Raw genomic sequence first — 26,222 nt, forward strand, 5'->3', positions numbered from 1 at the left:
ATACAATCTGTTCTTTCAAAAATAAGTCTTCTAGGAATTTATACGGATTAAACGCTGTAATATTAAAGCTGATAAAAGATGTAATAATATCATCGCCTTTAACAAAATTAATCAACCATTGCATGAGAGAAAATATTTTTCGAAATGCTTTAAAGTTAGCATTGGTAACTCTTGTCTTCAAGAAACGCTATCCTCTTGCAATAGAAAATTATCGACGAATCTCACTTCTGCCTGTATTTTCAAAAATTTTGTAACTATCATAAAGAATAGAATTGTCGATTTCTTTGAAAATAATAACTTGTTCGCGTCATGTCAATACGGATTTCGTCAGAATCGTAGCACAGGAAACGCAATTATGGATTTTGTACAACAAGCAACAGACTGTTATGAGAAAGGCAAGTATATGACAACTACGTTCTGCAACTTCAGCAAGGCTTTTTATTGTGTGGACCGTAATTTATTAATAAAGAAGCTGAGCAGATATAACTTTGGCGACAGTAGTATTAAGATGATTCAATCGTACCTTGGTGGCAGAAGAGAAATAGTCTGTTGTAATGATGATAGCTGTTCTACATCAAAGTGCATTTCTATTGGAATTCCCCAAGGGTCAGTGTTGGGGCCACTGCTTTTCCTGATTTACCTTAAGACTACTCTCTGATTTTACCTATTATAAAGAACTGCGTAATTTCACGAGCTTTTTTATCTCACATATTCAGGGATGGTGATTCCAGGAAATTGTGAGGTGCCTTTCCATCTTTGAGCATTGGCGGTAATAGGACTGGTAGTATTGCTAGCAACATTGGTGATGCTGATTTGATTAACAATTCTTTTTTAACCTCTCAAATTACTAACTCTGGTGATGCAGAGCTTATTAAATTCTAAAGTCTAATATTCTGCCTTTGATTAGTACTACATTATTCTTTTCCTTAGCCTCGGAAGACGAAATCTATCGTGCGCTGCAATCTATTAAAACCAATGCAGTTGGAAGTGATGGCATTAGCGTAAGGATGTTACTTCTGTGCTGCCCTGTGATTGTTCCGTATTTGTGCCATATTGTCAATTTTTGTCTGGAGCTGGGTGTCTTTCCTGATCAATGGAAGACTGCCTTAGTGTCTCCCATCCCTAAATGCAGTAACCCCTCAGGACTAAATGATCTTCGGCCTATTAGCATCTTAAATGTTTGCTCTAAGGTAGTAGAAAGGATTGTGGCTGTAAGGATTTGGGATCATCTTAATACTTTTAATTTACTTCTATCTACTCAGTCTGGTTTTCGTCCTGGTACTACAGCTCTTCTGAATGTGACGGATGATATCTTGCGTGGATGGGATCATCCACGCACTCATCCTAATTGACTTTTCTAAGGTGTTTGACACCCTCCATCATTCGACTTTACTTGCTGTGTTTCATTATGTTGGTTGCTCCCCGTTGGCTATCGATTTTTTCAAAAACTATTTTTTACATTGTTCGCAAATTGTTAAATTTCAGGGTGTTTCGTCGAAGAGAGGTTATATTACTTCAGGTGTACCTCATCTTAGGACCAATATTATACCTAATTTACACTATTAATCTCTGTTCCAATCTAAAGCATTGCAAAACCCACATGTCATTGCAACAAAAACCTTTTACATCAAAAATTAAGAATACATTTGTGCGAAGCACTTGTGTTATCCATCTTTAACTACGGGGATCTGCTTTACCATTCTTGCATTGATGCTGCGGACAGAATTCGAATTCAACGGGTACAGAACTCTTATCTTCATTTTATGTTTGGGATCAAAAGACGGGAGAGGATATCTCACTCGCTTGCATGGGTTGGTTGGCTGGATATGTCACGACGGAGAATTTTGCACTGTGCTTGTTTGTATCATAAAATACTTATTTATAAGACTCCTCCTTATTTATATAACAAAATTAGTTTTCGTACTGATGTTCATAATGTAAATGTTAGACACAGGTTTGAACGAACTTTTTCATACTGTGTGCCTCACATTTATAACAACATTTCTATTCCGATGAGGCTGAAGAATGAGCGCGGATTCAAGAGAAAATTTAAAGTGGAGCTGTGGATGCAGCAGGAGGAAATGAGTCATCGTTAATATCATTAATACCTTTTTTTATGATTTCACCTTATGTTTTTAATTTCAATTCGTTAAATTATAATTTTCTGAGTTGACACTGTGACAATTGACTTGGTGCTGGGTTGGGTTTGGATTCATCATTATGATGTATTATACAGGGTATTTCATTTAAAATGACATATGCTTATATCTCGAAAACCAAAACTCGAATCGAAAAAAATTTCAAGTAAACTTTTTTTGGTGAAAAGGGAGGCACAGGGTACACATGAGCAGATTTCTTTTTAGGGTTGCCTAAAGGCGCTTCTGACGTCATTTTCATTTTTTCAAATCGCACATATACTTTTCTCTTTCAACGTTTTGAACAACTTGACAAACTAAGTATTTTTTGCTTAAAAAATGTTTTTCTTAAATTCTGCGTTATGAAGATATCTACAAAAAGAAAAATAAAACAAAATTTTTCAAAATGTAATTCAAAAAATTTAATTAATAAAAAAACGATTTAATTAATCGTAAAATAGTACTAAAATTCTTCTTCATTTTTGAAATCACCTTAGAACATTGATTAAAATTTATAAAGTTACCTTTATACATCGATTAAATGATCGATGCCTCAAAATGATGACCATTCACTTCTAAACATTTCTGAATTCTCATTGAAAACGTTCTCTGCACATTGCCAAGCATTTCTTCAGTTATTGATTCGCAAGCTGCTCTGATACGGTTTTTCATATCGTTTGGTGTTGTTGGAACCTGGTTGTAAACTTTCTCTTTGAGGTAACCCCAACGAAAGTAAATCGGGAGAGGTTAAGTCAGGTGATCGTGCTATCCATTTTTCAGGAAACATTTCGTCTAAAACTTCTCTTGTGGCTACAGCATAATGAGATGCACAAGTCTTCGCTCCAGAGTAAGGTCTTCCAACAAAACCGGTAAATCGTTCAACAAAAAATTCCAACACTTCCTGCCATTCAAATTGCTATCCAAACCATATGATGTTTCCAAGCAATGGAAACATCATACTATTCTCAAAAAAAGACAGTTTCATACTGTATCGATTTGCCAAGTATCAAATCTGTAGTAATTATAGTTTAAGAGAAAAAACGTAGAGTCCCAAGAAATTTGAACATCCTGTATTTCAAAAACGGTTTATTTTCGGACCCATGTTGATTAACACTTTTCGACTTGTTTTCGACTGTAGTACTACCTCTATAAATATTTAAACGTTGTTTTTAAACACCCTGTATAAAACGTTATTATTGTTATAACTTGTTGTAGGTAGTTGTTCTTTGAAAGCTTACTATGATATTAAATAATCACCCAAACGTAGTTACGTTTTAATTTATCCTTCTTTTTTTGAATATCTGTAAGACTAAAACACGTACGATATTGCGGTTTTCACTGTATTACGTACTTTTTAACGCTCTTTTCACATACTTTGTCAAAAATATACGTTTCCATTTGAACTTTTCAAGAAAATTGTAAAAATAAATACAACTCACAAATTACGCCACCTAGCGTTTGACTTAGAAAGCAAATCGGCTAATTTCGGATGTCATCGAATACAAAAATTCCTTCTCTTTCCAGCAAGACCAATTTTGATGTATTCGGATGAACAATTCCAAAGTTAGGGCTACTTTTATAATAGTAAATGTAACTTATTTAAGCAGTAAGCAAAAAAATTGACTAACGAAAGTTGTCAGAAATTATCTAAAGATTCTAAAAATGTTATAGCCGAATGAAGTTTATTATTAAAATATTCCGAAAAACTACATTTTAAATTTTGTCGTTGGCATTACGCCCCTTAGCGGTAGTTTTACAAACTTGAAAATAATTTCCAGCAGTTTCTATGGGTCACTTTGTATAAGAATTTTTTTGTCTGAAAACTATGCGATCAACAGTTTCTGAGATATAGCCGGCGTCCATGTTAAACACCAAAAAATGTTTACTTGAAACTTTTTTCGATTCGAGTTTTTGTTTTTAAGATATAAGCATATCATTTTAAATGAAACACCCGGTATATATTATTTTTATATTCAAGGGCCAATGAAAAACAGTTTAGCATTCTTGCTTAACTGACTTGGTCCTTTTTAGCTCCAAATTTAGTTTAATTGATATTTTGTTTGATTATGTTACTTTTTATTGGTTTTTATTTTGTAGTTTTTTTTTTTTTAATTCTTTTTGTATGTAATGAGGTTAATAAATATATATTATTATTATCATTATTGAGTTATTTTAATAATTAATGTGGTTATATCCAAATATAAAAACTGAAAACACTTGTTACGTTTTTTTTAAAGTTATTTTACACTCTGAATTCTTAAATAAAACTTTTTTAACATTTCCAACACTATATTTTTTGTTGTTCGTGTTTCTAGTAATCTCCTCTTACCTGATGGTGTTCCGATCGATAGGCAGAGAGCTCGGTTCATAGTCAAAATATACAGGGCGGATGGACTGCCGAAAATGAACTCCTCTTTGATGGCAAACGTAAAGAAGGCTTTCACCGGGGAAACGAGCGACCTAGTGGACCCGTTTGTGCAGGTTTCCTTCGCGGGGTTAACGGTAAGCAATACGATACGCGATTTTACGGTTTTACACAACTACGTAAGAAATTTCAAATTTACTGTTTCACGTTCGAAACGAGTTTCCGATCGTATTCGCGTTGATTGAACAAAATTTATTGGCGAACGAATAAAAAATTCATTTTTTTTCTAGGGAAAGACGAGCGTGAAAAAACATAGTTACGCTCCCGTTTGGAACGAACAGCTCGTTTTTACCGAAATGTTCCCACCTTTGTGTCAAAGGATTAAAATTCAGCTAAGAGACAACGATCCGGTGAAACCAACGGTCATAGGGACTCATTTCATCGATTTGAAAACGATTTCCAATGACGGAGAGAAGGGTGAGAGTCATCTTCAGGTATCCTGGGAAGCAAAATCGAAAATTACAATCCTCTTCAACTTCTTTTTTTCCAGGATTTCTTCCGACGTTCGGTCCTTCGTTCATTCATCTTTACGGCTCAACCCGCGATTATAGCTTAATTGATGAACACTCTTCGTTGAACACCGGTTTAGGCGAAGGAGTTTCATATCGAGCGCGACTTTTAATCGCTATCAGAACGGAAATCACCGATAACATCGATATAGGCCCATCCGAAGTCGATTTAGAAGCGACACAATCAATAAATGAATCAGCTTACGGAAAAAACGAAGAATTCTTTTTGTTTTCAACCATATTAAGCGCTTCCATGATCGATAAAAAACTCGCAGATAAACCTGTTTATTTTGAAGTTACCATTGGGAATGCGGGAAATGCCATCGATGGAAACAATGAATCAAAAATGAATAAAAGCGATTCCGATAGCGACGAATTAGAAAGTATAATTACCGACGCTTCCTGGCAAAGCACCACAACGCCAACGAAACCGATGACTCACGATAAAATTTATTATTTTTTACCGTATTGGGATAATAAACCTTGCATGCACGTTCGATCTGTTTGGCCCGATCATCGGAGGAGAATGTATAACTCCAACATCATTTCAAAAATTGCGGATAAATTGGTAACTCACACAACACATAAATAAAACATTTCTTTAATCTTGTAATCACGCAGGAGGAAGGTTTAAATGAAGTCCACGCTATGATGGAATGCGAGCGTTCCGAAGCTGAACTTCAGCTAAAACAAGTTTTAGAGGAGCTATCCGTAGGTTGCGCCAAATACGTAACAATTTCAAAGGGCTCCACCACCGGGCCGGGAACCGGAAAGACGAAGCTTGATAAGGAACACCTCAAACTATGCTTACGTGAGTTGGTGAGTGATTTTCGCTCCCACCTTAAACAAAATTTAATTAATGTCGGATTTTCACAACAAAAGGAACACACAGGAAATATGTCAAAGAACCTCAGGGCTTTGGTGACGAAAAATTCCTTTCGGGAGCGTTACAAGACGGCCCAATCTTATCTCGCTAAACTAAAAGGACTCGTTGAGGACGTAAGATTATTGCCGACAACGGGATAAACTGAGACGACGTGTAATGTCATTTTCACGCTTCTCCCATTTTCAGCCCCAACATTCTCTCCCAGACGTTTTCCTGTGGATTATTAGCGGCGGTAAACGTCAAGCTTACCAACGTATATCCGCAAGGGATATTATTTATTCGATTGTCGACGAAGAAGCCGGAAGAGAGTCGGGAAAAGTTCAAACAATATTCCTAAAGGTACCCGTTTTTTATGTATCTTAAAAGCAACTGTTAAGTGTTAAAGTTTGTTTGAAGCACACAAATAGTATTAGTTAAACACGGAGAACACGAGTAACTCAACTGGGAATAGTTTCGTTTGTTTTAACATTTACCTTCATGTGATATCGCGCAAATATTAGTTTTCTCGTAGTTACTAAGTATTTTATTAAAATTTATTCTAATTATATCATTTACATAATCCAAATTAATATAATAAAATATCTAAAAGGGACATTTAAGAAGAACATAAAGCACGTTCCAGCGAAACAGTTCACCTGATGCACTAGTTAATTAAACTTCTTTCCAACAATAAGCTTGAGTTCATCCAGTGTTCTCGTCGTTTCGCAGCTGCCGGGAAAACGAGCTTCCGGTCCCAGCGGTTGGACGATACAGGTGAAACTCGATATAATCCTATGGCTCGGTATTTTAAAACACAAAAAGAACTTCATCAATGGCATACCGAAAGGATACGAGATAACCCAGGAGATTCGAAACGTCGAAAGACCCAGAGCGTTACCGCCATCGATTATTCACTACGTCGAAAAACATGTAAGTTATTTAAAAAAATGAATTATTTATCTTTTTATTGTTGATGTTTTGTAGAAATTTATTTTTATTTTTCTCGAGTGTAATATTACGGTTTAACTTATTTACAGTCTCAAATTTCCGCTGCATAAATCAGCATCGGTCTAATTAATAATCAGTCTTGTAGATCCGGTCTTTGGTTTCAGTTCGAATACAATGTGTATGACGAGAATAATACTGCATTAAAATATTTTGCTTTTCAACTTGACGAATCTACAGATCTTGCTGGTGAGGCTATTCTTTTGGTGTATGTGAGATTTGAACAGAATGGTGACCTGCAGGAAAAATTTTTTGCCAACAAAAACCACTAGTTCAGGAATATACAAAACTGTGACAGATTACGTAGTCAATAATTGTGGATTGGACCTCAAATTTTGTGTAGGTGTATGATCTGACGGGGCTGCTGCAATGATAAGACGACATTTTGGAGTAGCTACACAGATTAAAAAGCTTGCACCTGAATGCAAGTCGACCGGGAAAATCCGGTAACAAAACAAATGTCCCCAGAATTTAACGATGTGCTTGTCGAGGTCGTGAAAATTGATAATTATATTAAGGCAAATACTTTGAACTCGCGGTTATTTGCTGTATTATGCTATAAAAAGATCTTGTTACATGCTGAGCTGCATTGGTTGTCCATTGGTTCAAGAGTATTCGAGTTTCGGAACGAACCATCGGTGTTCCTTCAGAACAAAAAAGAAAATTCGCCCTAATTTTTCCTTGATGTAAATTGACATCTTTGCCAAAGAAGGATGGTTTCCTGTTTTACCATTGCAGACAAAATGGATGGACAGAAACGAAAACTTAAAGCATGGAAAGATAGCTTATCAAGAAAGTGTTATGGCATGTTTGACAACTAAGAGACATTCATGCACGATGCAGGAGAAGAGCTTGATAGCTTCGAAGATGATAATAATTCGCTTGCATCTTTTTGGTTATAAGTTAAAACAGAATATCCTGAGCTCCCTGATATTACTATGAAGAAACTACTTCCTTTTTACACGACTTACCTCTGTGAGGTTGGATTTTCAATAATGAGTGTAATTAAAACAAAATATAGAAATAGTGTGAGCATTCGTGATCCATTTCGCGCACCGCTGTCATTAATTGAACAACGAATAGAAAAACTGGTCAAAAATAAGCTGTCTCATCTTTCTCATTAAGTTTTTGTTAATAATATTATTATTATTTTGACATTTATAAATAAAATAGCTAGTTCTGCTTAGGTTCATATTCAGTTTCACATTCTGTAAAAGTTTTTGCAATGTCACTAATGATCTAAAATCTCCAAATGATTCTTGCCAGTAATATTTTCTAGTACTAAAGACTGTATATAGTTTGGTGGAGCCCTAAGATAAGATAGGAATTGGTGTTGGAAATTAATTTTTGGCGTTTTATGTGTATTCTGCCCGATCTATATAACTGAATCAAAATAGTCACTTCTCTTCGTTATCATCTTTGAAGAATTCTAATATTTCTTTCATGTCGCACTTCAAACTCCATTCGCAAGACCAACGCAATTGGGCGATTAGAAGTATAGAAAAATGAAAGGTTATTGTCATCGAAGCGAAGAGGCACCCAAACAATTTAGCGATTGTCAAGGTCAATATACACTTCCAACCCATTCTTTACTGCAAAACATAGAAAATAGGTGGAATACGTTATTGTTGATGCAAACGATGGCATAAACTCAACACTACTCACTAAGCGAAAGAAGACAGTTTGTGGGAAATACATAATTCACCTGATCACCAAAAATCATGCAAGACGCATTGTTTAAAGACCCTTCTAGGGATTTCAGAAAGAAAAGGTAGCGGGAAAAATCACAAACATTACAAATATGAAAAAGATAATATTAATTACAACAGAGAAAATACTTGCATTCAATCAAAGTCTTCGTGGGACGCAATGGCTAGATGCTCATCTTGGTTATTCCTCGTTCCATACCACATTCACAAATTCGTTCAATCACATATTACCTGAAAAAGAAGTACCCGATACCAAGAAAAGATGTTGTCAAATGAATTTTCCTCCGGAACTGCAGAACAAAAAGAGACTATTGGATATATTGCACACTATGGCAACAGTTGTGAACTTACCTGAACACATGGAAATTTACAAGCGATACAAATTAGAATACAAGCAAGCAATTCAACAACAAAAAGCTATAACTCTTTCCAACTTTATACAAAATAGCGACAATCGTTCCAAGGCCATTTGGACGGTAATTAAAAACGAATTCTACCAAAAGAAATTAGACACCCGGATGACTTTAATAATTATTTTTGTGAGATTGGCAACCAGATACACTCTGAACCTGGACCTGTGCTCTGTCCGGAAATCTTCGTGAAGAGAAGCAGATCGGTCGCGAGTATTATCCTCTCACCAGTAGATTTGATAGAGGTCGGAAGTGTCATACAGAACCTAAAATCAAAAAATACTTTAGACTTGTATAGAATTTCATCAATTTTATTAAAGAGTATACGAGACGAAATAGCAAAACCGTTAACAGATGCTATCAATCAATGCATGCTAGATGGAATTTATCCAGAAGAATTTAAGTTTCAAAGGTGGTGCCATTTTTCAAGTGTAGTGATAAAGCGAATTGCACTAATAACAGGCCCATCGCAATACAAGCAACACTATCCAAGGTCTTTGAACGAGTAATAAAGAATGCAAATGTTTTCAACAAAAAGGAAGAAGCACCACTCAAATGCTGCGATCTAACAAATGCTTTTGATTCCGTCGACCATCAGATTCTGCTCGCTAAGCTAGACTACTACGGTATAAGGGGTACTTCACTTTCACTCTTCAGGACATATCTCCAGGATAGAACACAAATTGTTTACTGGAAAGGAAGATTCTCGGCAAGAAGACAAATAGGACACTTCAGAATGCCACAGGGATCTGTTCTTGGCCCGGTTTTGTTCCTGATCTATATCAATGACTTACCACAAAACTTAACGGCTGATTTGACGTGCCTTTTCGCTGATGATACTTCGCTGTTGGTAACATCTAGAGACAGACAGGAACTCCTCTGAAGGTCCGAAGAAGTCGAGCTGGAAGCGAAAGAGTGGTTATAAAAAAGTTAGCCACAGTAACCTACCTCATCAGAAGAATAAGGATTATCTCAACCCATGAAGCTGCTAGAACCGCCTACTTCAGCCGTAGGCGGTTCAGGTGTGGAGATCATCGCCTCAAATTTCCAAGTTCTTAATCCAGCAAAAGGAAGCCCTTAGAGCTTTGGCGTGTGCAGGACCGCGAGACAGCTGCAGAAGCATGTTTAAAGCGATGCAAATATTAACTGTCCCTAGCGTCTACATACCGGCGGCAGTAATCCTTCTGCATAAGAACAAAATGAGATATTCATCACATAGTGATATCCACCAACATGACACTAAGCAGAAAAACAGGATCGTCATTCCACAACACCGTATCAAAAGAGCACAACAAAGCACTAATTATATGTGTATAAAATTATATAATAAATTACCACCAGCCTATTCTGATTTGCCGTTGCCCATCTTCAGAGGGAAAGTGAAGCGATTGTTACTGCAATACACCTTCTACTCAATAGAGGAATACTTAAATTGCATTTTTTATTGAATATTATTATTACTTTCTTGTATTGTTGACTATTGTACGCACATTTCTTTGCGACAAATAACCATTATTAACATTATTCCTGGTCGAATATAAAGCTGATTCCTTTTTCTCGAGATTAAGACATCCTTTAAATAAACTAAGGCAACAGTATCGTTTGAAAGTTCGTTCCAAAGCTCAATTAATTAGCTATACACCAAATGGGCATTCTAAGTCTTCTATAATTTCGTTATCTTGTTTGTTATTTAAGCTCATTTATAATACATCTGTTATTTTATTTTTATCGTATTACTCAACACATCACAATTCTTTTTTTTTGTTTTAGATATTTCAATTACGTGCTCATGTTTACCAAGCAAGATCGTTAATTGGTTCTGATGCTTCCGGGTTATCTGACCCTTTTGCAACGGTAGTAGCTGGAGAATTTAGCAAAACGACACAAGTGATCGATGAAACATTAAGCCCCACATGGGACGAATTATTAATTTTCGAAGAAATTTTAATTTACGGCACCGGAGAAGAAATTCAACACGACCCCCCAACAATAATAATTGAAATTTTCGATCAAGACAAAGTCGGAAAATCGGAATTTATCGGAAGAGCGATCGCGAAAGCTCACGTGAAACTAAAACAAGAAAATTACGCGAAACCAAAATTTCCGGCTCCGTTGGAATGGTTCGATATTACGCGAGGAAGTGATCGGGCTGGAGAACTTTTGGCTACGTTTGAATTGTTAGAGATTTCGAACGACGATAATGATTTGCCGAATTTGCCACCGCCTAAAGAAATTCCTGTTTATAAGGATGAAGTTAAAAATGTTGGTCCAATTTTACCGGTGCCTAAAGGAATTCGACCGACGTTGGCTAGATATCGGATTGAAGTTCTTTTTTGGGGACTCAGAGATCTTAAACGAATACATCTTTTAAAAGTTGATAAACCAAGGGTGGATATTGAATGTGCCGGTCACATTTTATATTCATCAATAATTCAAAACGCGCGAAAAAATCCTAATTTTAATAGCCCTGTTAAATTTCTCGATCTTGATCTACCCGAACAAGAACTTTATAGGCCCCCACTTACAATTCGAGCGGTTGATTGTCGGAGTTTTGGTCGATACACTTTAGTTGGTACCCATATGATCAATTCAGTTCACAAATACGTTTATAATCCTTTAACGAAACGCGAGCGCGAAGCTGAAGAACGAAAAAAATCTTTACACCAATTAAAAGCTTTAGATTGTTTAGAAAATAATCATTTAGCTCACACATTACTTATCGACACCGATAATAGTATTGAAAAAAGTCCTTTATTACCTAATAAAGATACTCAAATCGGTTTTGGATATGGGACACAAGATTGCATTAAAAAAAAGGTCGATGGAAATAAAAAAAGCGGCAGAAAATTAAGTTTGGATAACGATGAAATCGACGAGGATGACGGCAAAGATTGGTGGACGAAATATTTCGCTTCAGTCGAAGAAATGATTGCCGAATCAAAAGAAGCAAGGAGAATGTTTAACGCCGATGGTTCGATTCAAATGAACCAAACCGAAGAAAATTTAAACATAAAAGCAAACAGTAATGGTGTAACAGAAAAAAGTCCGAATGAACATAAAAAGCGATTTGGATTTAAAACTGCCGCGACAGCCTCGAGATTTGCAGCTAGGATTAGTCCTAAAGGGTTTAGGAAACGAAATAAATTAAAACCGGCTTTATGCAAAGTAATTAGATTTTATCACATTCATATTTACCCGTGCGACGATAGCAACAAACTTCCCAGCAACAAACTTTTACCCGTAATTTCCTATCTACTTTCTTAGCTGATATCTTCCTTATTATTAGATATAGCGAAAAACTAAACGCACCACTTGAAAGCTTGAACCTTTCTCTATCTAAAACCGGTTTTCGTCTGCCGATAAGTTGATATTAAGATCAATAAAAAATGAAGAACACCACGCTGTACTTAAAATAGCTCAAAATTACCAAACTTCAAGGCCTTGTGCAAATGTTATGAAACCGAATTTTAAAAAACTGTTATCACAGTCAGAAAGGGCGCTCCGTCAGCTATTTTAATCCGAGTTTTCGTAGGTCAATATTTATCTTCGTCATGCTTAAATCACTCTTAATGTTCATCCCTACACGCAGAAACGCTTAAATACTCTTCCTCTAAACAACTTTCGTATTTGATAAGCTTTCAAGTGGTGCGTTTAGTTTTTCGCTATCTCTAATAATAAGGAAAATCAGCTAAGAAAGTAGATAGGAAATTACGGGTAAAAGTTTGTTGCTGGGAGGTTTGTTGCTATCGTCGCACGTATTTTTGTTTTAATAATTGTTTTTCTTAGATTTACCCAACGGAATTAGAAGCAAGACCTGAATTTGAAGGATTCAAAGAGTGGTTAAATACTTTTCCTTTGTATAGAGGGAAAAAGACTGGTGATGATACAGATGATGATAGTAGAATCGTAGGATTATTTAAGGTATTAAAAAAGGTAGTGATTAAAAAGTGGGTTTGTCAATTTTAAATTTTGTTATACAGTGAATTTCACTTAAGATGCAATATATTAAAATATGTATGTGGACTTACTTTGTCCCACATAAAATGCAACATGTCTGAATGTTTCTAGTTCTAGGTTTAATGTTAGTTCTAGTGACAATTGTAGGTAGCGCTAGTTAACATAAGATATCACTATGTTGCGTATTTTTATTGAACTAAACTAGAACTAACACTAGCCCTAGAATTAGAAACCTTCGGGTTTAGCCATCTTGAGAGACGTGCGGCTAAACCCGAATGTTTCTAGATCTAGGTCTAGTGCTAGTTCTAGTTTTCCTCTAGCACTATCACTAAAACAAACATAAGACCAAGAAGTAGAATCATTCGCGTTTAGCCGTCTTGAAAGACGTGCGGCTAAACCCGAATGTTTCTAGTTCTAGGTCTAGTGTTAGTTCTAATTTTGCACTATCACTAGAACTAGTACAAGACCTAGGTCTAGAATCGGCGTTTATTCTTCCTTTAAACCAAGAATGATTTTGACCCATTTCTCAAATATTACTAATCCAACTCATCTTAAAATCGAATTAATCAACTGTCAAAGTAAAAACATCTATTTCAAAACGTCTAAACGTCTGATTGTTTAAAGATTTAAAGAGATGGAATAAACTGAGTCATACAGAAAATGGTCCTTATTAACCTAGAAAATATGATTCATGAATTTTTTTACCCATCCTTCAATGTCACTAATCCAACTCATCTTAAAAACAAATTAACCAATAATAACGTCCGGCAGTCGTATCTTATTATATTTTATCTCTCTCTCTTTACTTGGTTAGCTACAAAGACCGTTTCAACTATCGACTTGTTTTTTAGAAACCGCTATTGTTCCTCGCTTATTGTGTATGCGCTTTAGAATGCAGTGTTGCGGGAAATGCCAAAACAGCTTTATGGATTTCCTCAACCTCTGCGTTCTATAATCTTTGGCTTTCGGCGAAAGTTATATCACCTTTTCTCTGTGTATACAGACCTTCAAAGTAGCAAGTCCACTTGTCCACCTGATTTGAGTTACATCACATTTTAAATTGTACCCCAACTTTTGGCATACTGTTGGTTTTAAGATAAACATTTTCCGAATGACATGTCTGAAAACGATTTAGATTTCTTATAAAGTATTTGCACTTCGATATAAAGACTCTAGTGATATACGATGTAAAGTAGATAAATTAACTACTATTAGCATTCTGAGCATTCTTTTATTTTATTCCTCCATAATTGGCGATCTTCTACTTACTTCTTGAAGTGCGCCTTACAGCGGAGTGTCTGTTATCTCTTTTACCTGGTCCAGCCACCTAGTTGATAATCTTCTCCTTGGATTTCTGCCTTCTACTTTTCCTTGAACTATTAATTTATCCAGGTTTTCTCTATATTTTCTGTTTTGATCTCTTAATTGTCTTTGATCTCTTGATGGAGCTTTTTACAAGTATTATCGATAGTCTTCAAAATCACCAAATACGGCATAGACTTATTTTATCTCAGTGATGATTCTTATAACTGAGAAGTTGTGATTTCATGTTTATGAGCATATTTTTACTTTATTCCTCCATAACTCTTGTGCCTCTTGAAGTGCGCCTTACAGCGAGGTGTCTATTTTTTCTTTTACCTCGTCCAGCCACCTAGTTGGTAATCTTCTCCTTGGATTTCTGCCTTCTACTTTTCCTTGAACTATTAATTTATCCAGGTTTTCTCTATATTTTCTGTTTTGATCTCTTGGTTGTCTTTGATCTCTTGATGGAGCTTTTTACAACTGTTATCGATAGTTGTCAAAATCACCAAATACGGCATAGACTTATTTTATCTCAGTGACGATTCTTATAACTGAGAAGTTGTGATTTCATGTTTATGAGCATATTTTTACTTTATTCCTCCATAACTCTTGTGCCTCTTGAAGTGCGCCTTACAGCGAGGTGTCTATTTTTTCTTTTACCTCGTCCAGCCACCTAGTTGGTAATCTTCTCCTTGGATTTCTGCCTTCTACTTTTCTTTGAACTATTAATTTATCCAGGTTTTCTCTACATTTTCAGTTTTAATCTCTTGATGGAGCTTTTTACAACTGTTATCGATAGTTGTCAAAATCACCAAATACGGCATAGACTTATTTTATCTCAGTGATGATTCTTATAACTGAGAAGTTGTGATTTCATGTTTATGCGCATATTTTTACTTTGTTCCTCCATAACTCTTGTGCCTCTTGATGTGCGCCTTACAGCGGGGTGTCTGTTATCTCCTTTACCTGGTCCAGCCACCTAGTTGGTAATCTACTCCTTAGATTTCTGCCTTCTACTTTTCCTTGAACTATTAATTTATCCAGGTTTTCCCTACATTTTCTGTTTTGATCTCTTGATTGTCTTTGATCTCTTGATGGAGGTTTTTACAACTGTTATCGATAGTTGTCAAAATCACCAAATGCGGCATAGACTTATTTTATCTCAACGATGATTCTTATAACTGAGAAGTTGTGATTTCATGTTTATGAGCATATTTTTACTTTATTCCTCCATAACTTTTGTGCCTCTTGAAGTGCGCCTTACAGCGAGGTGTCTATTTTTTCTTTTACCTCGTCCAGCCACCTAGTTGGTAATCTTCTCCTTGGATTTCTGCCTTCTACTTTTCCTTGAACTATTAATTTATCCAGGTTTTCTCTATATTTTCTGTTTTGATCTCTTGGTTGTCTTTGATCTCTTGATGGAGCTTTTTACAACTGTTATCGATAGTTGTCAAAATCACCAAATACGGCATAGACTTATTTTATCTCAACGATGATTCTTATAACTGAGAAGTTGTGATTTCATGTTTGTGAGTATATTTTTACTTTATTCCTCCATAACTCTTGTGCCTCTTGAAGTGCGCCTTACAGCGAGGTGTCTATTTTTTCTTTTACCTCGTCCAGCCACCTAGTTGGTAATCTTCTCCTTGGATTTCTGCCTTTTACTTTTCCTTGAACTATTAATTTATCCAGGTTTTCTCTATATTTTCTGTTTTGATCTCTTGGTTGTCTTTGATCTCTTGATGGAGCTTTTTACAACTATTATCGATAGTTGTCAAAATCACCAAATACGGCATAGACTTATTTTATTTCAGTGATGATTCTTATAACTGAGAAGTTGTGATTTCATGTTTATGAGCATATTTTTACTTTATTCCTCCATAACTCTTGTGCCTCTTGAAGTGCACTTTACAGCGGGGTGTCTGTTACCTCTTTTACCTGGTCCAGCCAGCTAGTTGGTAATCTTCTCCTTGGATTTCTGCCTTCTACTTTTCCTTGAACTATTAATTTATCCAGGTTTTCTCTACATTTTCTGTTTTGCTCTCTTGATTGTCTTTGATCTCTTGATGGAGGTTTTTACAACTGTTATCGATAGTTGTCAAAATCACCAAATGCGGCATAGACTTATTTTATCTCAGTGATGATTCTTATAACTGAGAAGTTGTGATTTCATGTTTACGAGCATATTTTTACTTTATTCCTCCATAACTCTTGTGCCTCTTGAAGTGCGCCTTACAGCGGGGTGTCTGTTATCTCTTTTACCTGGTCCAGCCAGCTAGTTGGTAATCTTCTCCTTGGATTTCTGCCTTCTACTTTTCCTTGAACTATTAATTTATCCAGGTTTTATTTACATTTTCTGTTTTGATCTCTTGATTGTCTTTGATCTCTTGATGGAGCTTTTTACAACTGTTATCGATAGTTGTCAAAATCATCAAATACGGCATAGACTTATTTTATCTCGGTGACGATTCTTATAACTGAGAAGTTGTGATTTCATGTTTATGAGCATATTTTTACTTTATTCCTCCATAACTCTTGTGCCTCTTGAAGTGCGCCTTACAGCGGGGTGTCTGTTATCTCTTTTACCTGGTCCAGCCAGCTAGTTGGTAATCTTCTCCTTGGATTTCTGCCTTCTACTTTTCCTTGAACTATTAATTTATCCAGGTTTTCTCTACATTTCCAGTTTTGATAACTTGATTGTTTTTGATCTCTTGATGGATCTTTTTACAACTGTTATCGATAGTTGTCCAAATCGCCAAATACGGCATAGACTTATTTTATCTCAACGATAATTCTTATAGCTGAGAAATTGTGATTTCATGTTTATGAGCATATTTTTACTTTATTCTTCCATAACTCTTGTGCCTCTTAAAGTGCACCTTACAGCAGGGTGTCTGTTATCTCTTTTACCTGGTCCAGCCACCTAGTTGGTAATCTTCTCCTTGGATTTCTGCCTTCTTCTTTTCTTTGAACTATTAATTTATCCAGGTTTTGTCTACATTTTCTGTTTTGATAACTTGATTGTCTTTGATCTCTTGATGGAGCTTTTTACAACTGTTATCGATAGTTGTCAAAATCACCAAATACGGCATAGACTTATTTTATCTCAACGATGATTCTTATAGCTGAGAAATTGTGATTTCATGTTTATGAGCATATTTTTACTTTATTCTTCCATAACTCTTGTGCCTCTTGAAATGCACCTTACAGCAGGGTGTCTGTTATCTGTTTTACCTGGTCCAGCCACCTAGTTGGTAATCTTCTCCTTAGATTTCTGCCTTCTACTTTTCCTTGAACTATTAATTTATCCAGGTTTTCTCTACATTTTCAGTTTTGACCTCTTGATGGAGCTTTTTACAACTGTTATCGATAGTTGTCAAAATCACCAAACACGGCATAGACTTATTTTATCACAACGATGATTCTTATAACTGAAAAGTCGTAATTTCATGTTTATGCGCATATTTTTACTTTGTTCCTCCATAACTCTTGTGCCTCTTGATGTGCGCCTTACAGCGGGGTGTCTGTTATCTCCTTTACCTGGTCCAGCCACCTAGTTGGTAATCTACTCCTTAGATTTCTGCCTTCTACTTTTCCTTGAACTATTAATTTATCCAGGTTTTCTCTACATTTTCTGTTTTGATCTTTTGATGGACCTTTTTACAACTGTTATCGATAGTTGTCAAAATCCCCAAATGCGGCATAGACTTATTTTATCTCAGTGATAATTCTTATAACTGAGAAGTTGTGATTTCATGTTTATGAGCATATTTTTAATTTATTCCTCCATAACTCTTGTGCCTCTTGAAGTGCGCCTTACAGCGGGGTGTCTGTTATCTCTTATACCTGGTCCAGCCACCTAGTTGGTAATCTTCTCCTTGGATTTCTGCCTTTTACTTTTCCTTGAACTATTAATTTATCCAGGTTTTTCTGCATATTTTCTCATTTGATCTCTTGACTGTCTTTGATCTCGAGCTCTTTCAGTATCGATATGTTAGTGGATCTTCGTGACCAGGGAGTACGCAGTATTCAACGCCAGCACCATATTTCATTGTTCATCTACAATATTTTCCTGCGTTAGATTATTACCTCTATTTATTATCATCAATTTCGTCTTAGGTTCATTTCTAATCCCACATTTCAACTTTCTTCGCTCACCAAATCCAGCATTCTATGGAGTTCTCTATCTTTCGCCAGCAGAGTCGTATTGTTAGCATACTTGTATACTTTGAACAATCTTGATAATAAAATACACCTCTACTAGACATTAGCGTTTAGTTGTATTTTTGCTTCTCCTGCATCTCTTCCCTTAGTAAATCCTGCTTATTCGGGCTAGCTACTGCTACTAGGATGTGATATTAGGATATAGTTTTATGATTTTCACATTTCATTGTGAGGCCTGTCTTGCGTATGGGGATAAAAATTGATGATATCCAATCTTTTGGCCATTTTCCTGTTCTCTATACTTTGTTACATAATGTAGATCTAAAAAAGCATTTTTATAGCTGCATCGTCCAAACACTTTGAAAATTTCTGCCTTGATTTGATCTGCCCCAGAAGCCTTATTTGTCTTTGGGTAACATATAGCTTCTTTCAAGATATCTGGCTCACAATCTATCTCTTCCCAATAGTTATTCGCCTTCTATCTTAATTCCTTGTCAGAATATATAATAACTCTTCACAGTACTGCGTCCATCGATGAAGCATCATCTCGAATCAATCCATAATATTTTTCCATTTCCTTTATAGCGGATTCACTTTTTGGAAAAGATCGCGTACATGTTGATTATTAAAGTATTTAATTTTATTCTTGACAACCAACTTTTAAATCACTTTTATATCATAACCACTTAACTACTTAATTAAATTTTTTCTTGAATTTAGGGAGCAATTAAATTATATAAATGGCCTTTACCCAAAGACATTGAAGATCATACAGTTATGGGTTTCGATCCTCAATACGGGTTCTTTCAAGGTTTACCATCAAACGATCCAATTCGGGTTTTAGTTAGAGTGTACATAGTAAAAGCAACCGATTTACATCCAATGGATTTAAACGGAAAAGCCGATCCATACATAGTTTTGCAATTAGGATCGAAGCGAATCAGTGATAAAGACAATTACATATCAAAACAATTAAATCCTATTTTTGGGAAATGCTTCGAATTCGAAGCCACGTTTCCCCAAGACTCATTATTGATCGTACAAATTTTCGATTGGGATTTAGTCGGATCGGATGACATGGTGGGTGAGACTAAAATTGATTTGGAAAATCGATTTTACAGCAGACATAGAGGAATAATCGGGTTACCACATAAATACGAAGAGTTTGGTTATAATCAATGGAGAGACGCGACGAAACCAACGCAAATCTTAGCCAAATTATGTAAAGAAGGAAAAGTTGAGCCTCCAATTTACTCCGAATGTCAAGTAAAGATTGGAAACAAATGTTTTAACATTCCAGAAGAAATCGATTATTTTACAACGAAAGATGCCGAGGAACACATGGCGTTGAATGTTTTACATCGTTGGAATGAATTTCCACGAATTGGATGTCATCTTGTCCCGGAACACATCGAAACAAGACCGTTGTATAATCCGGATAAGCCAGGAATAGAACAAGGAAAATTAGAAATGTGGGTTGATATGTTTCCGATGGATATGCCACTTCCGGGGCCACCTCTCGACATATCACCGAGAAAACCGAAAGGTTACGAATTAAGAATAATCGTTTGGAACACCGATGACGTCGTTTTAGAAGATGACGCTTTTTTTACCGGCGAAAAAATGTCCGATATTTACGTTAAAGGTTGGTTAAAAGGTCCAGAAGATTGCCAATGCACCGATATTCATTATCGATCATTAACCGGGGAAGGAAATTTCAATTGGAGATTCGTTTATCCGTTCGAATACATGAGTGCAGAACAAAAAATCGTAATAACCCGAAAAGAATCGTTGTTTTCTTGGGACGAAACCGAATGTAAAATCCCCGCTCGGCTTGAACTCCAAGTTTGGGATGCCGATCATTTCTCCGCGGACGATTTTTTAGGGGCGATTACGATCGATTTGAATCGATTTCCACGCGGGGCTAAATCATCGAAATTGTGTACCTTAGATATGTTAAAATCGGACGGATCCGTTCCGATGATAAACATTTTTAAACAAAAACGAGTTAAAGGTTGGTGGCCGTTTTTTATTAAAAAAGACAACGAAGATTTGGAGTTAACTGGTAAAGTCGAAATGGAAATTCATTTATTAACGAGGGATGAAGCCGAAAAAAACCCAGTCGGTTTTGGAAGAAACGAACCGGATGCTTTGGAGAAACCCAACCGACCAGACGCTTCATTTATGTGGTTTTTAAATCCGTTAAAATCAATAAGATACATTATATGGCACAATTACAAGTGGAAAATTTTAAAATTTCTTATTATCTTAGCTTTGGCTATAATCATTTTACTGTTTGTATATGCAATACCTGGATATTCGGTTAAAAAAATTATAGGTGCTTAAAAATACTTAAAATAATTATAAATTAATGGAAAAATTCAAGAATTATCAGGTGGCTTAAAAATCGACGATTTTTTTTTAATCAATGAGAAATGACCCAAAAAACACGTTAAAAATAAAAAGAAAGTGCAGAAAAATGTTGAACATACCGAAAAATCACTTTAAAATTTCGATGTGACGTCACGTTTTGTTAGATAGACTGTGTCAATAGACTTTATGTTAATACTAGAACTAACACTAGACCTAAAACTGGAAATATTCGGATTTAGTCGTATATCTCTCAAGACGGCTAAACCCGAATGATTCTAGTTCTAGGTTTTGTGTTAGTTCTAGTGATAGTGTAAAACTAGCATTAACACTAGAAAACGTTCTGCAACGTTCTTATCAGCAACTGCGACAACTTAATAAACTTATACCTTAAAACTTAATTTTAACGATTCGCCAAAAGGGACTGAGTCAGTTCACATGGATAAACCATGAGTAACTGTTTTTCATCAACCCCTGAAGAATAAAAAAAATAGAAACTAAACATGATTATACAGATTAAAATAAGTATAATAACAAAATACTAATAGTAATAAAATTAATAGTAGCAAGAATAGACGAAAGAGTAAAAAGGCCAAAAAGTAAAAGAAGAGAGACGCTTAGTACAGAAAAAAGGAGTTGAGAAGATACAACAGTAGAAAATACATAAACACAAAAAGAAATGTCCAAATAAAAAATAAAGGGTAAGGAAAAAAAGATAAAGTGAACATGAAAGCTATTGTAACTGCTGAAGAAGCAAATATTTTTTAAAAGCCGTTTTAGGACTAGTGTTAGTTCTACTTTTCTTTCAATAAAAATATACCATAATCTAACGCTAAATAACATTTAAAACTAGAACTAACACTAGACCCAGAACTAGAAACATTCGGATTTAGCCATCAGAAGACCCGCACGGCTAAATCCGAATGATTCTAATTCTGGGTATAGTGTTAGTTCTAGTGGAAGTGCTAGGTAACGCTAGTTAGTAGTAGATATAACTATGTTGCATATTTTTATTGAACGATAACTAGAACACTAGACCTAGAACGTATCGGGTTTAGCCGTGCGCTTCATGCCCAACCCAACATTTGAGAAATTCGCACTGTTAAATGTTAATTAACCCTCCTGTAGTAACATGATTTTTGTAACACTAGTACTAACACTAGTACTACTAGTCTATCAGACCGAACCTACCAAAAAGTGCTTTTTCTTCATTTCTTTACATTTACACGGTAGGGGAGACCGGGGCACATTCGGACACTTTTGGTCAGCCTTTTAGTAATACAACAAAGTATGCTCTATTACACATGTTACAAAACGTTAAGAGTTTAAAAATAGACCATATTATTCCACTCAGTAATATTTATAAAAAAAAATGCACTTTGTCCGAATGTGCCTCGTGCTGTGGCACATTCGGGCAGTGTGGTACCTAAGAGACCAAAATTATAATACAAAAAAGAAACGAGCTACAATAAATTCAAACTCTTAAGTTAATTGGAAACTTAATTATTGCATTTACTCTTGTAGTGCTTGACTTGATAGGTTGTGGCAGTTTCAAAATGACATCAGACCTAGGAACTACTGACACGTCCAAGATATTCGGGAAAACAAAACCTGTATTGCCTTTTTTCTCAAAAAGCTGATTTCGTATTCATCAGATCGATCATCAACAGCTAGGACTTTGCCAATGTAATATTTGATGCTTTTTTTTGTAGGAAACTTAACCAAAATGTAATTATCAATCTCAATTATTGTTTCAAACCCTAGTAAGCCTGGCACATCAGCTGCTTCATCTACTAGGTCCATATTGTCTAGATGTGATGATTCAGAATATTTTTTTGTTTTTGGAACCTCGATATCTGAATCAGATGAAGATTTTCATCTTGAATTTTCTTTTGTCATTTCTTTTCAGTGTTTAATTTTGGCACCACCTTCTTTTTTTCTGATTTCTTACTGTTTGTTGGAAACTACTTGTTTTGTAGTATTTTTCTTAGCTTGTTTCATCATTTTCTCCCTTTCAATGTCTTCAATTCGTTCCTATTCCGGTGTGTCGGTGTAAATTTTGGAGCTTCCTTGCCTGGATTTACGTACAATCTTTCGTGGGAGTGCTCTTGGAAAAGGGCGAATATCAGCAACCTTGTAATTCTTTTTTCTGTCTTTGAATACGTTTACAAGCAACTCTTCAACAATACTTGTCACTATCTTGATAATCTCAGTAGTAGCTTGGATTCCAGAAGGACCTGGCAAGTCACTCATTGCATCTTGTTTTGCTGCATGTTCCAACACCTTTACAAAAATTTCAACAGTCATCCACCCAGTCTTTGATCCAAAACACACGGAACCTGGTGCTGCACCATACAGATATTCATCTTTTATTCTTAGCGAGGAAAAGATGTAAATAGGAAGCAAGGAAATTCCAGAAGCCGCTATAATTCTGCAGAATGTTACTAATGCACCACGCTCCCCTGAAACCACCTGCTTCTTTCCGCTTTGTGTAATTACTTTAAGGGCCTATAGCACAGTTGTTATTCCTGTTTCATTACAGTTCAGAATCTGATCTGGCGTGAAGTTGTATTTCTCCATTTGTTTCCTATAATTGTCAAAAAACTAGCTCTTGCGAGGCTAGTATTTTTAGGGTTTCGGTGGGATAAATCTTGGTTTCTTTTCATAAAAGTCTTCGCCTGCCATTTTGTTTGCATCCCACGAAGGAGAATGTTTCTTTTCCAGCTTGTCTGCGTATTCGTAGGCCAAAGCACAAGTGTTTTGGTATGTTAACCCAAAATGCATATTGGAAGTCTGAATTAAATATTGTTTTAGTCCATTTTCTTCTCGAGCACTAAACACACTTCTTGCTGCATATTTAGACGTATTTTTATCATTATCGCTATCATTTCCAGAATCTCCATTTTGGTTTTTGTATGACTTTTTCTGATATACTGGCTCTTTCAGTTTTTCTTATGTATGTGCGAACCATTCTAGAAGAAAAATAAGTGCTAAAAGCTATAATAAAATAAATCAAATCGAGGTATATTGGACAGTGCGAATGTGCCCCAGTTAAATTGTTCGAAAGTACCCCGTACACAGTTTGTGGAAACAATAAGCTATACAATTTTTGAGGTTAGCATAATTTTTTTACTATAGGTAACAAATTTATTTTATGCGCATTCGAGTTAAATATGGCACTTATTGAGTTGTTAGACGCCTCTTCAAATGATCTGTTACCAAATCAAACGAAAGTTTTTCTAGAAAAACTCTTCGAAGCATATTTGAAACAAGGATTTTTGAATTGAACACAGAAAAAAACGTTTACGGCAGCTATGCGATGTTCAATACACGATAAAAATTACCATAGGCTAACAACTTTCTTCTGTTTCTGGCACATAATTGGTCGACTGTGTCAATACACCCTTCGTTTTATTGTACAACATAATTATCTCAGGGTTGTAATTTCCTCTATGCTATCGTCGTCATGCATAGTGGATACGAGCAGAACATTTTTTCCTTTTTTTGAAACGTACGACACTAATGTAAAATTTTCTGCAAATCCAAACATCAGCAGGCTTTCACATAATGGTATACTAGTGAACCAGTTATCTATGGTGATGTTTCTTACACTGTTCACTATTAGTTGTACAAGACGCTCATAGAATCATCATGATCAAGATGAACACTATCACTTTCCTCCTCTTCTAATTGTGCCCAAATTCTCCTCAATCATTCCTGATCTTTTTCATAACTCATCTCTAACAAACTATAATTTACTATTATTAGGTACATAAACGTTTTATCAAAATATAACGCAATTATCAAAAAGGGGTATACAAGGTGATTCAAAAAACCGCTGATAGACTTCTAGGGCAGGTAATACATCAAAAATTAAGATGAAAAGGTCGCAAATGCCTCCTTAACGAGATATAGCGGGTCAAAGTTTCTTTAAAATTAAACATTATCTGCAATAAAAAAGCCCTTTTTTAAAAATATTTTCAACTCCACTGCTAATTTTGTATTACATTATGTATATTAAGACCATTCATCTTAATTTTTCATGTATTATCTACTCTAGAAGTCTGTCAGCGATTTTTTGAATCACCCTGTATATTAAACTACGACTAACTTATGTATTTATTTCTTTGGCTTCCTTTTTATAGCCGTTCCTCTTCGAAACTAGTTTTTAGCGCCATTAAGTCGGCTACGCAACATTCGTGTTTGAACGTGTTCAAACGGAGTCGATTCATTTTAAGATTATTCTTCTTTACTTAAGTATTACACATTGTAAATCAAGAAGATTGATTGGTAATTAAGTAAAATTAAGATAGTCTTTAACAGCAATGTCGGATTCGTCATTATTCTAGTATAGTAATGAAGAGTCGGTCTGTTAGATCAATGTTAGTAGTTAATTTCTACACAAAATTCTGAAATATATCACTAAATTAGGTGGATCCGAATGTAATGTTTAAAGAGGGGGATAGATTTTAGGTTATCCTTAGTTTATAAATGGTAAACGACATTTTAGTCGTTATGCGTCGAAAATATGCGTTTTAACCAATATGCTGCGAAAATATATGTTAGCAGGGTCGATGACGTCACTTCGAAACTTTAAAAGTTATTTTTCGTCAAGTTTTACACTTTCACGCATTTTTTTAAAATTTGTAACTGCTTACTGGATTACAATTTGCGACATGATGATTCTTGAATTATACCAATTTAATTGTTATAAATATCTCTGTAAAGTACAAGGAATTAATTTTAAAAAAATAAATACATATTACATCCTTAAAATAACTTTTTATTTAACAATCATTTTTATCCTAATTAAATCACTTTTCTAATGGGGCGTAATTAAGAAGCTTTTCAATTAAATCAACATGACCCAACAACATCCTTCGACAACAATATCTTTTTAATCCCAAAGCATCTAAAGCATCACCTTCAGTGTATTCAGCTTGGAGAAGACCTAAGTAAGCTTCCCATTTATTGCCAATTACTTTTCCGCAGGTAAAACATCGCACAGGGATTATCATGGTGATTCCTAATAATAATTATTGAATGTTATTAAGTTTTTATAAAGATATGACATAACCTCAAAATAAAAAATTTTAATTTAACGGTAAATACAATCTAAATAAAAATAATACCTTAATTAAAATGATGAGATTTCTGTTTGTTGTTAATCCTTAATAAGTGTGGTTTTAATAATCTTTTAAATAATTCTTAAATAAATATAACATGTATTTTGACGATTTTGACATTCGAGGTTAATTAATTACCAACATAATGTAACAAAAGTTTTTTAAAACTAATTTTCTTTGTATAAATAAAATAATAATAATTAATCATAAATTGAAATTGTAATAAATTAAAAAATTAATTTCGA

The 26,222-nt window shown here is 35.1% G+C and overlaps 2 protein-coding genes across 2 annotated transcripts in view; one reads left to right on the forward strand and one right to left on the reverse strand.

Moving 5' to 3' along the window:
- The window catches only part of LOC111420226 (otoferlin-like), an 84,678-nt gene extending 59,034 nt beyond the window's left edge, over nucleotides 1-25,644 (forward strand). Inside the window, exons 12-21 of the mRNA XM_071194702.1 lie at nucleotides 4,451-4,637; nucleotides 4,791-4,977; nucleotides 5,051-5,637; nucleotides 5,691-5,888; nucleotides 5,952-6,068; nucleotides 6,142-6,294; nucleotides 6,664-6,864; nucleotides 10,829-12,223; nucleotides 12,845-12,979; nucleotides 19,202-25,644. Coding sequence (XP_071050803.1) covers nucleotides 4,451-4,637; nucleotides 4,791-4,977; nucleotides 5,051-5,637; nucleotides 5,691-5,888; nucleotides 5,952-6,068; nucleotides 6,142-6,294; nucleotides 6,664-6,864; nucleotides 10,829-12,223; nucleotides 12,845-12,979; nucleotides 19,202-20,827 — 4,786 coding nt within the window. The 3' untranslated portion in view covers nucleotides 20,828-25,644. The remainder of the gene's footprint in view (nucleotides 1-4,450; nucleotides 4,638-4,790; nucleotides 4,978-5,050; nucleotides 5,638-5,690; nucleotides 5,889-5,951; nucleotides 6,069-6,141; nucleotides 6,295-6,663; nucleotides 6,865-10,828; nucleotides 12,224-12,844; nucleotides 12,980-19,201) is intronic.
- Nucleotides 25,614-26,110, reverse strand: LOC111420224 (DNA-directed RNA polymerases I, II, and III subunit Rpb10). The gene is made up of 2 exons (XM_023053171.2): nucleotides 25,984-26,110; nucleotides 25,614-25,877 (listed from the first exon to the last, which is right to left on the reverse strand). The coding sequence occupies exon 2, from the start codon at nucleotides 25,867-25,869 to the stop codon at nucleotides 25,666-25,668; it is 204 nt and encodes a 67-aa protein (XP_022908939.1). The 5' UTR covers nucleotides 25,870-25,877; nucleotides 25,984-26,110; the 3' UTR covers nucleotides 25,614-25,665.
- Between the last annotated feature and the right edge of the window lie 112 nt (nucleotides 26,111-26,222).

This window comes from Onthophagus taurus, chromosome 1, assembly GCF_036711975.1.
Source record: "Onthophagus taurus isolate NC chromosome 1, IU_Otau_3.0, whole genome shotgun sequence".
NCBI classification, from domain to species: domain Eukaryota; kingdom Metazoa; phylum Arthropoda; class Insecta; order Coleoptera; family Scarabaeidae; genus Onthophagus; species Onthophagus taurus.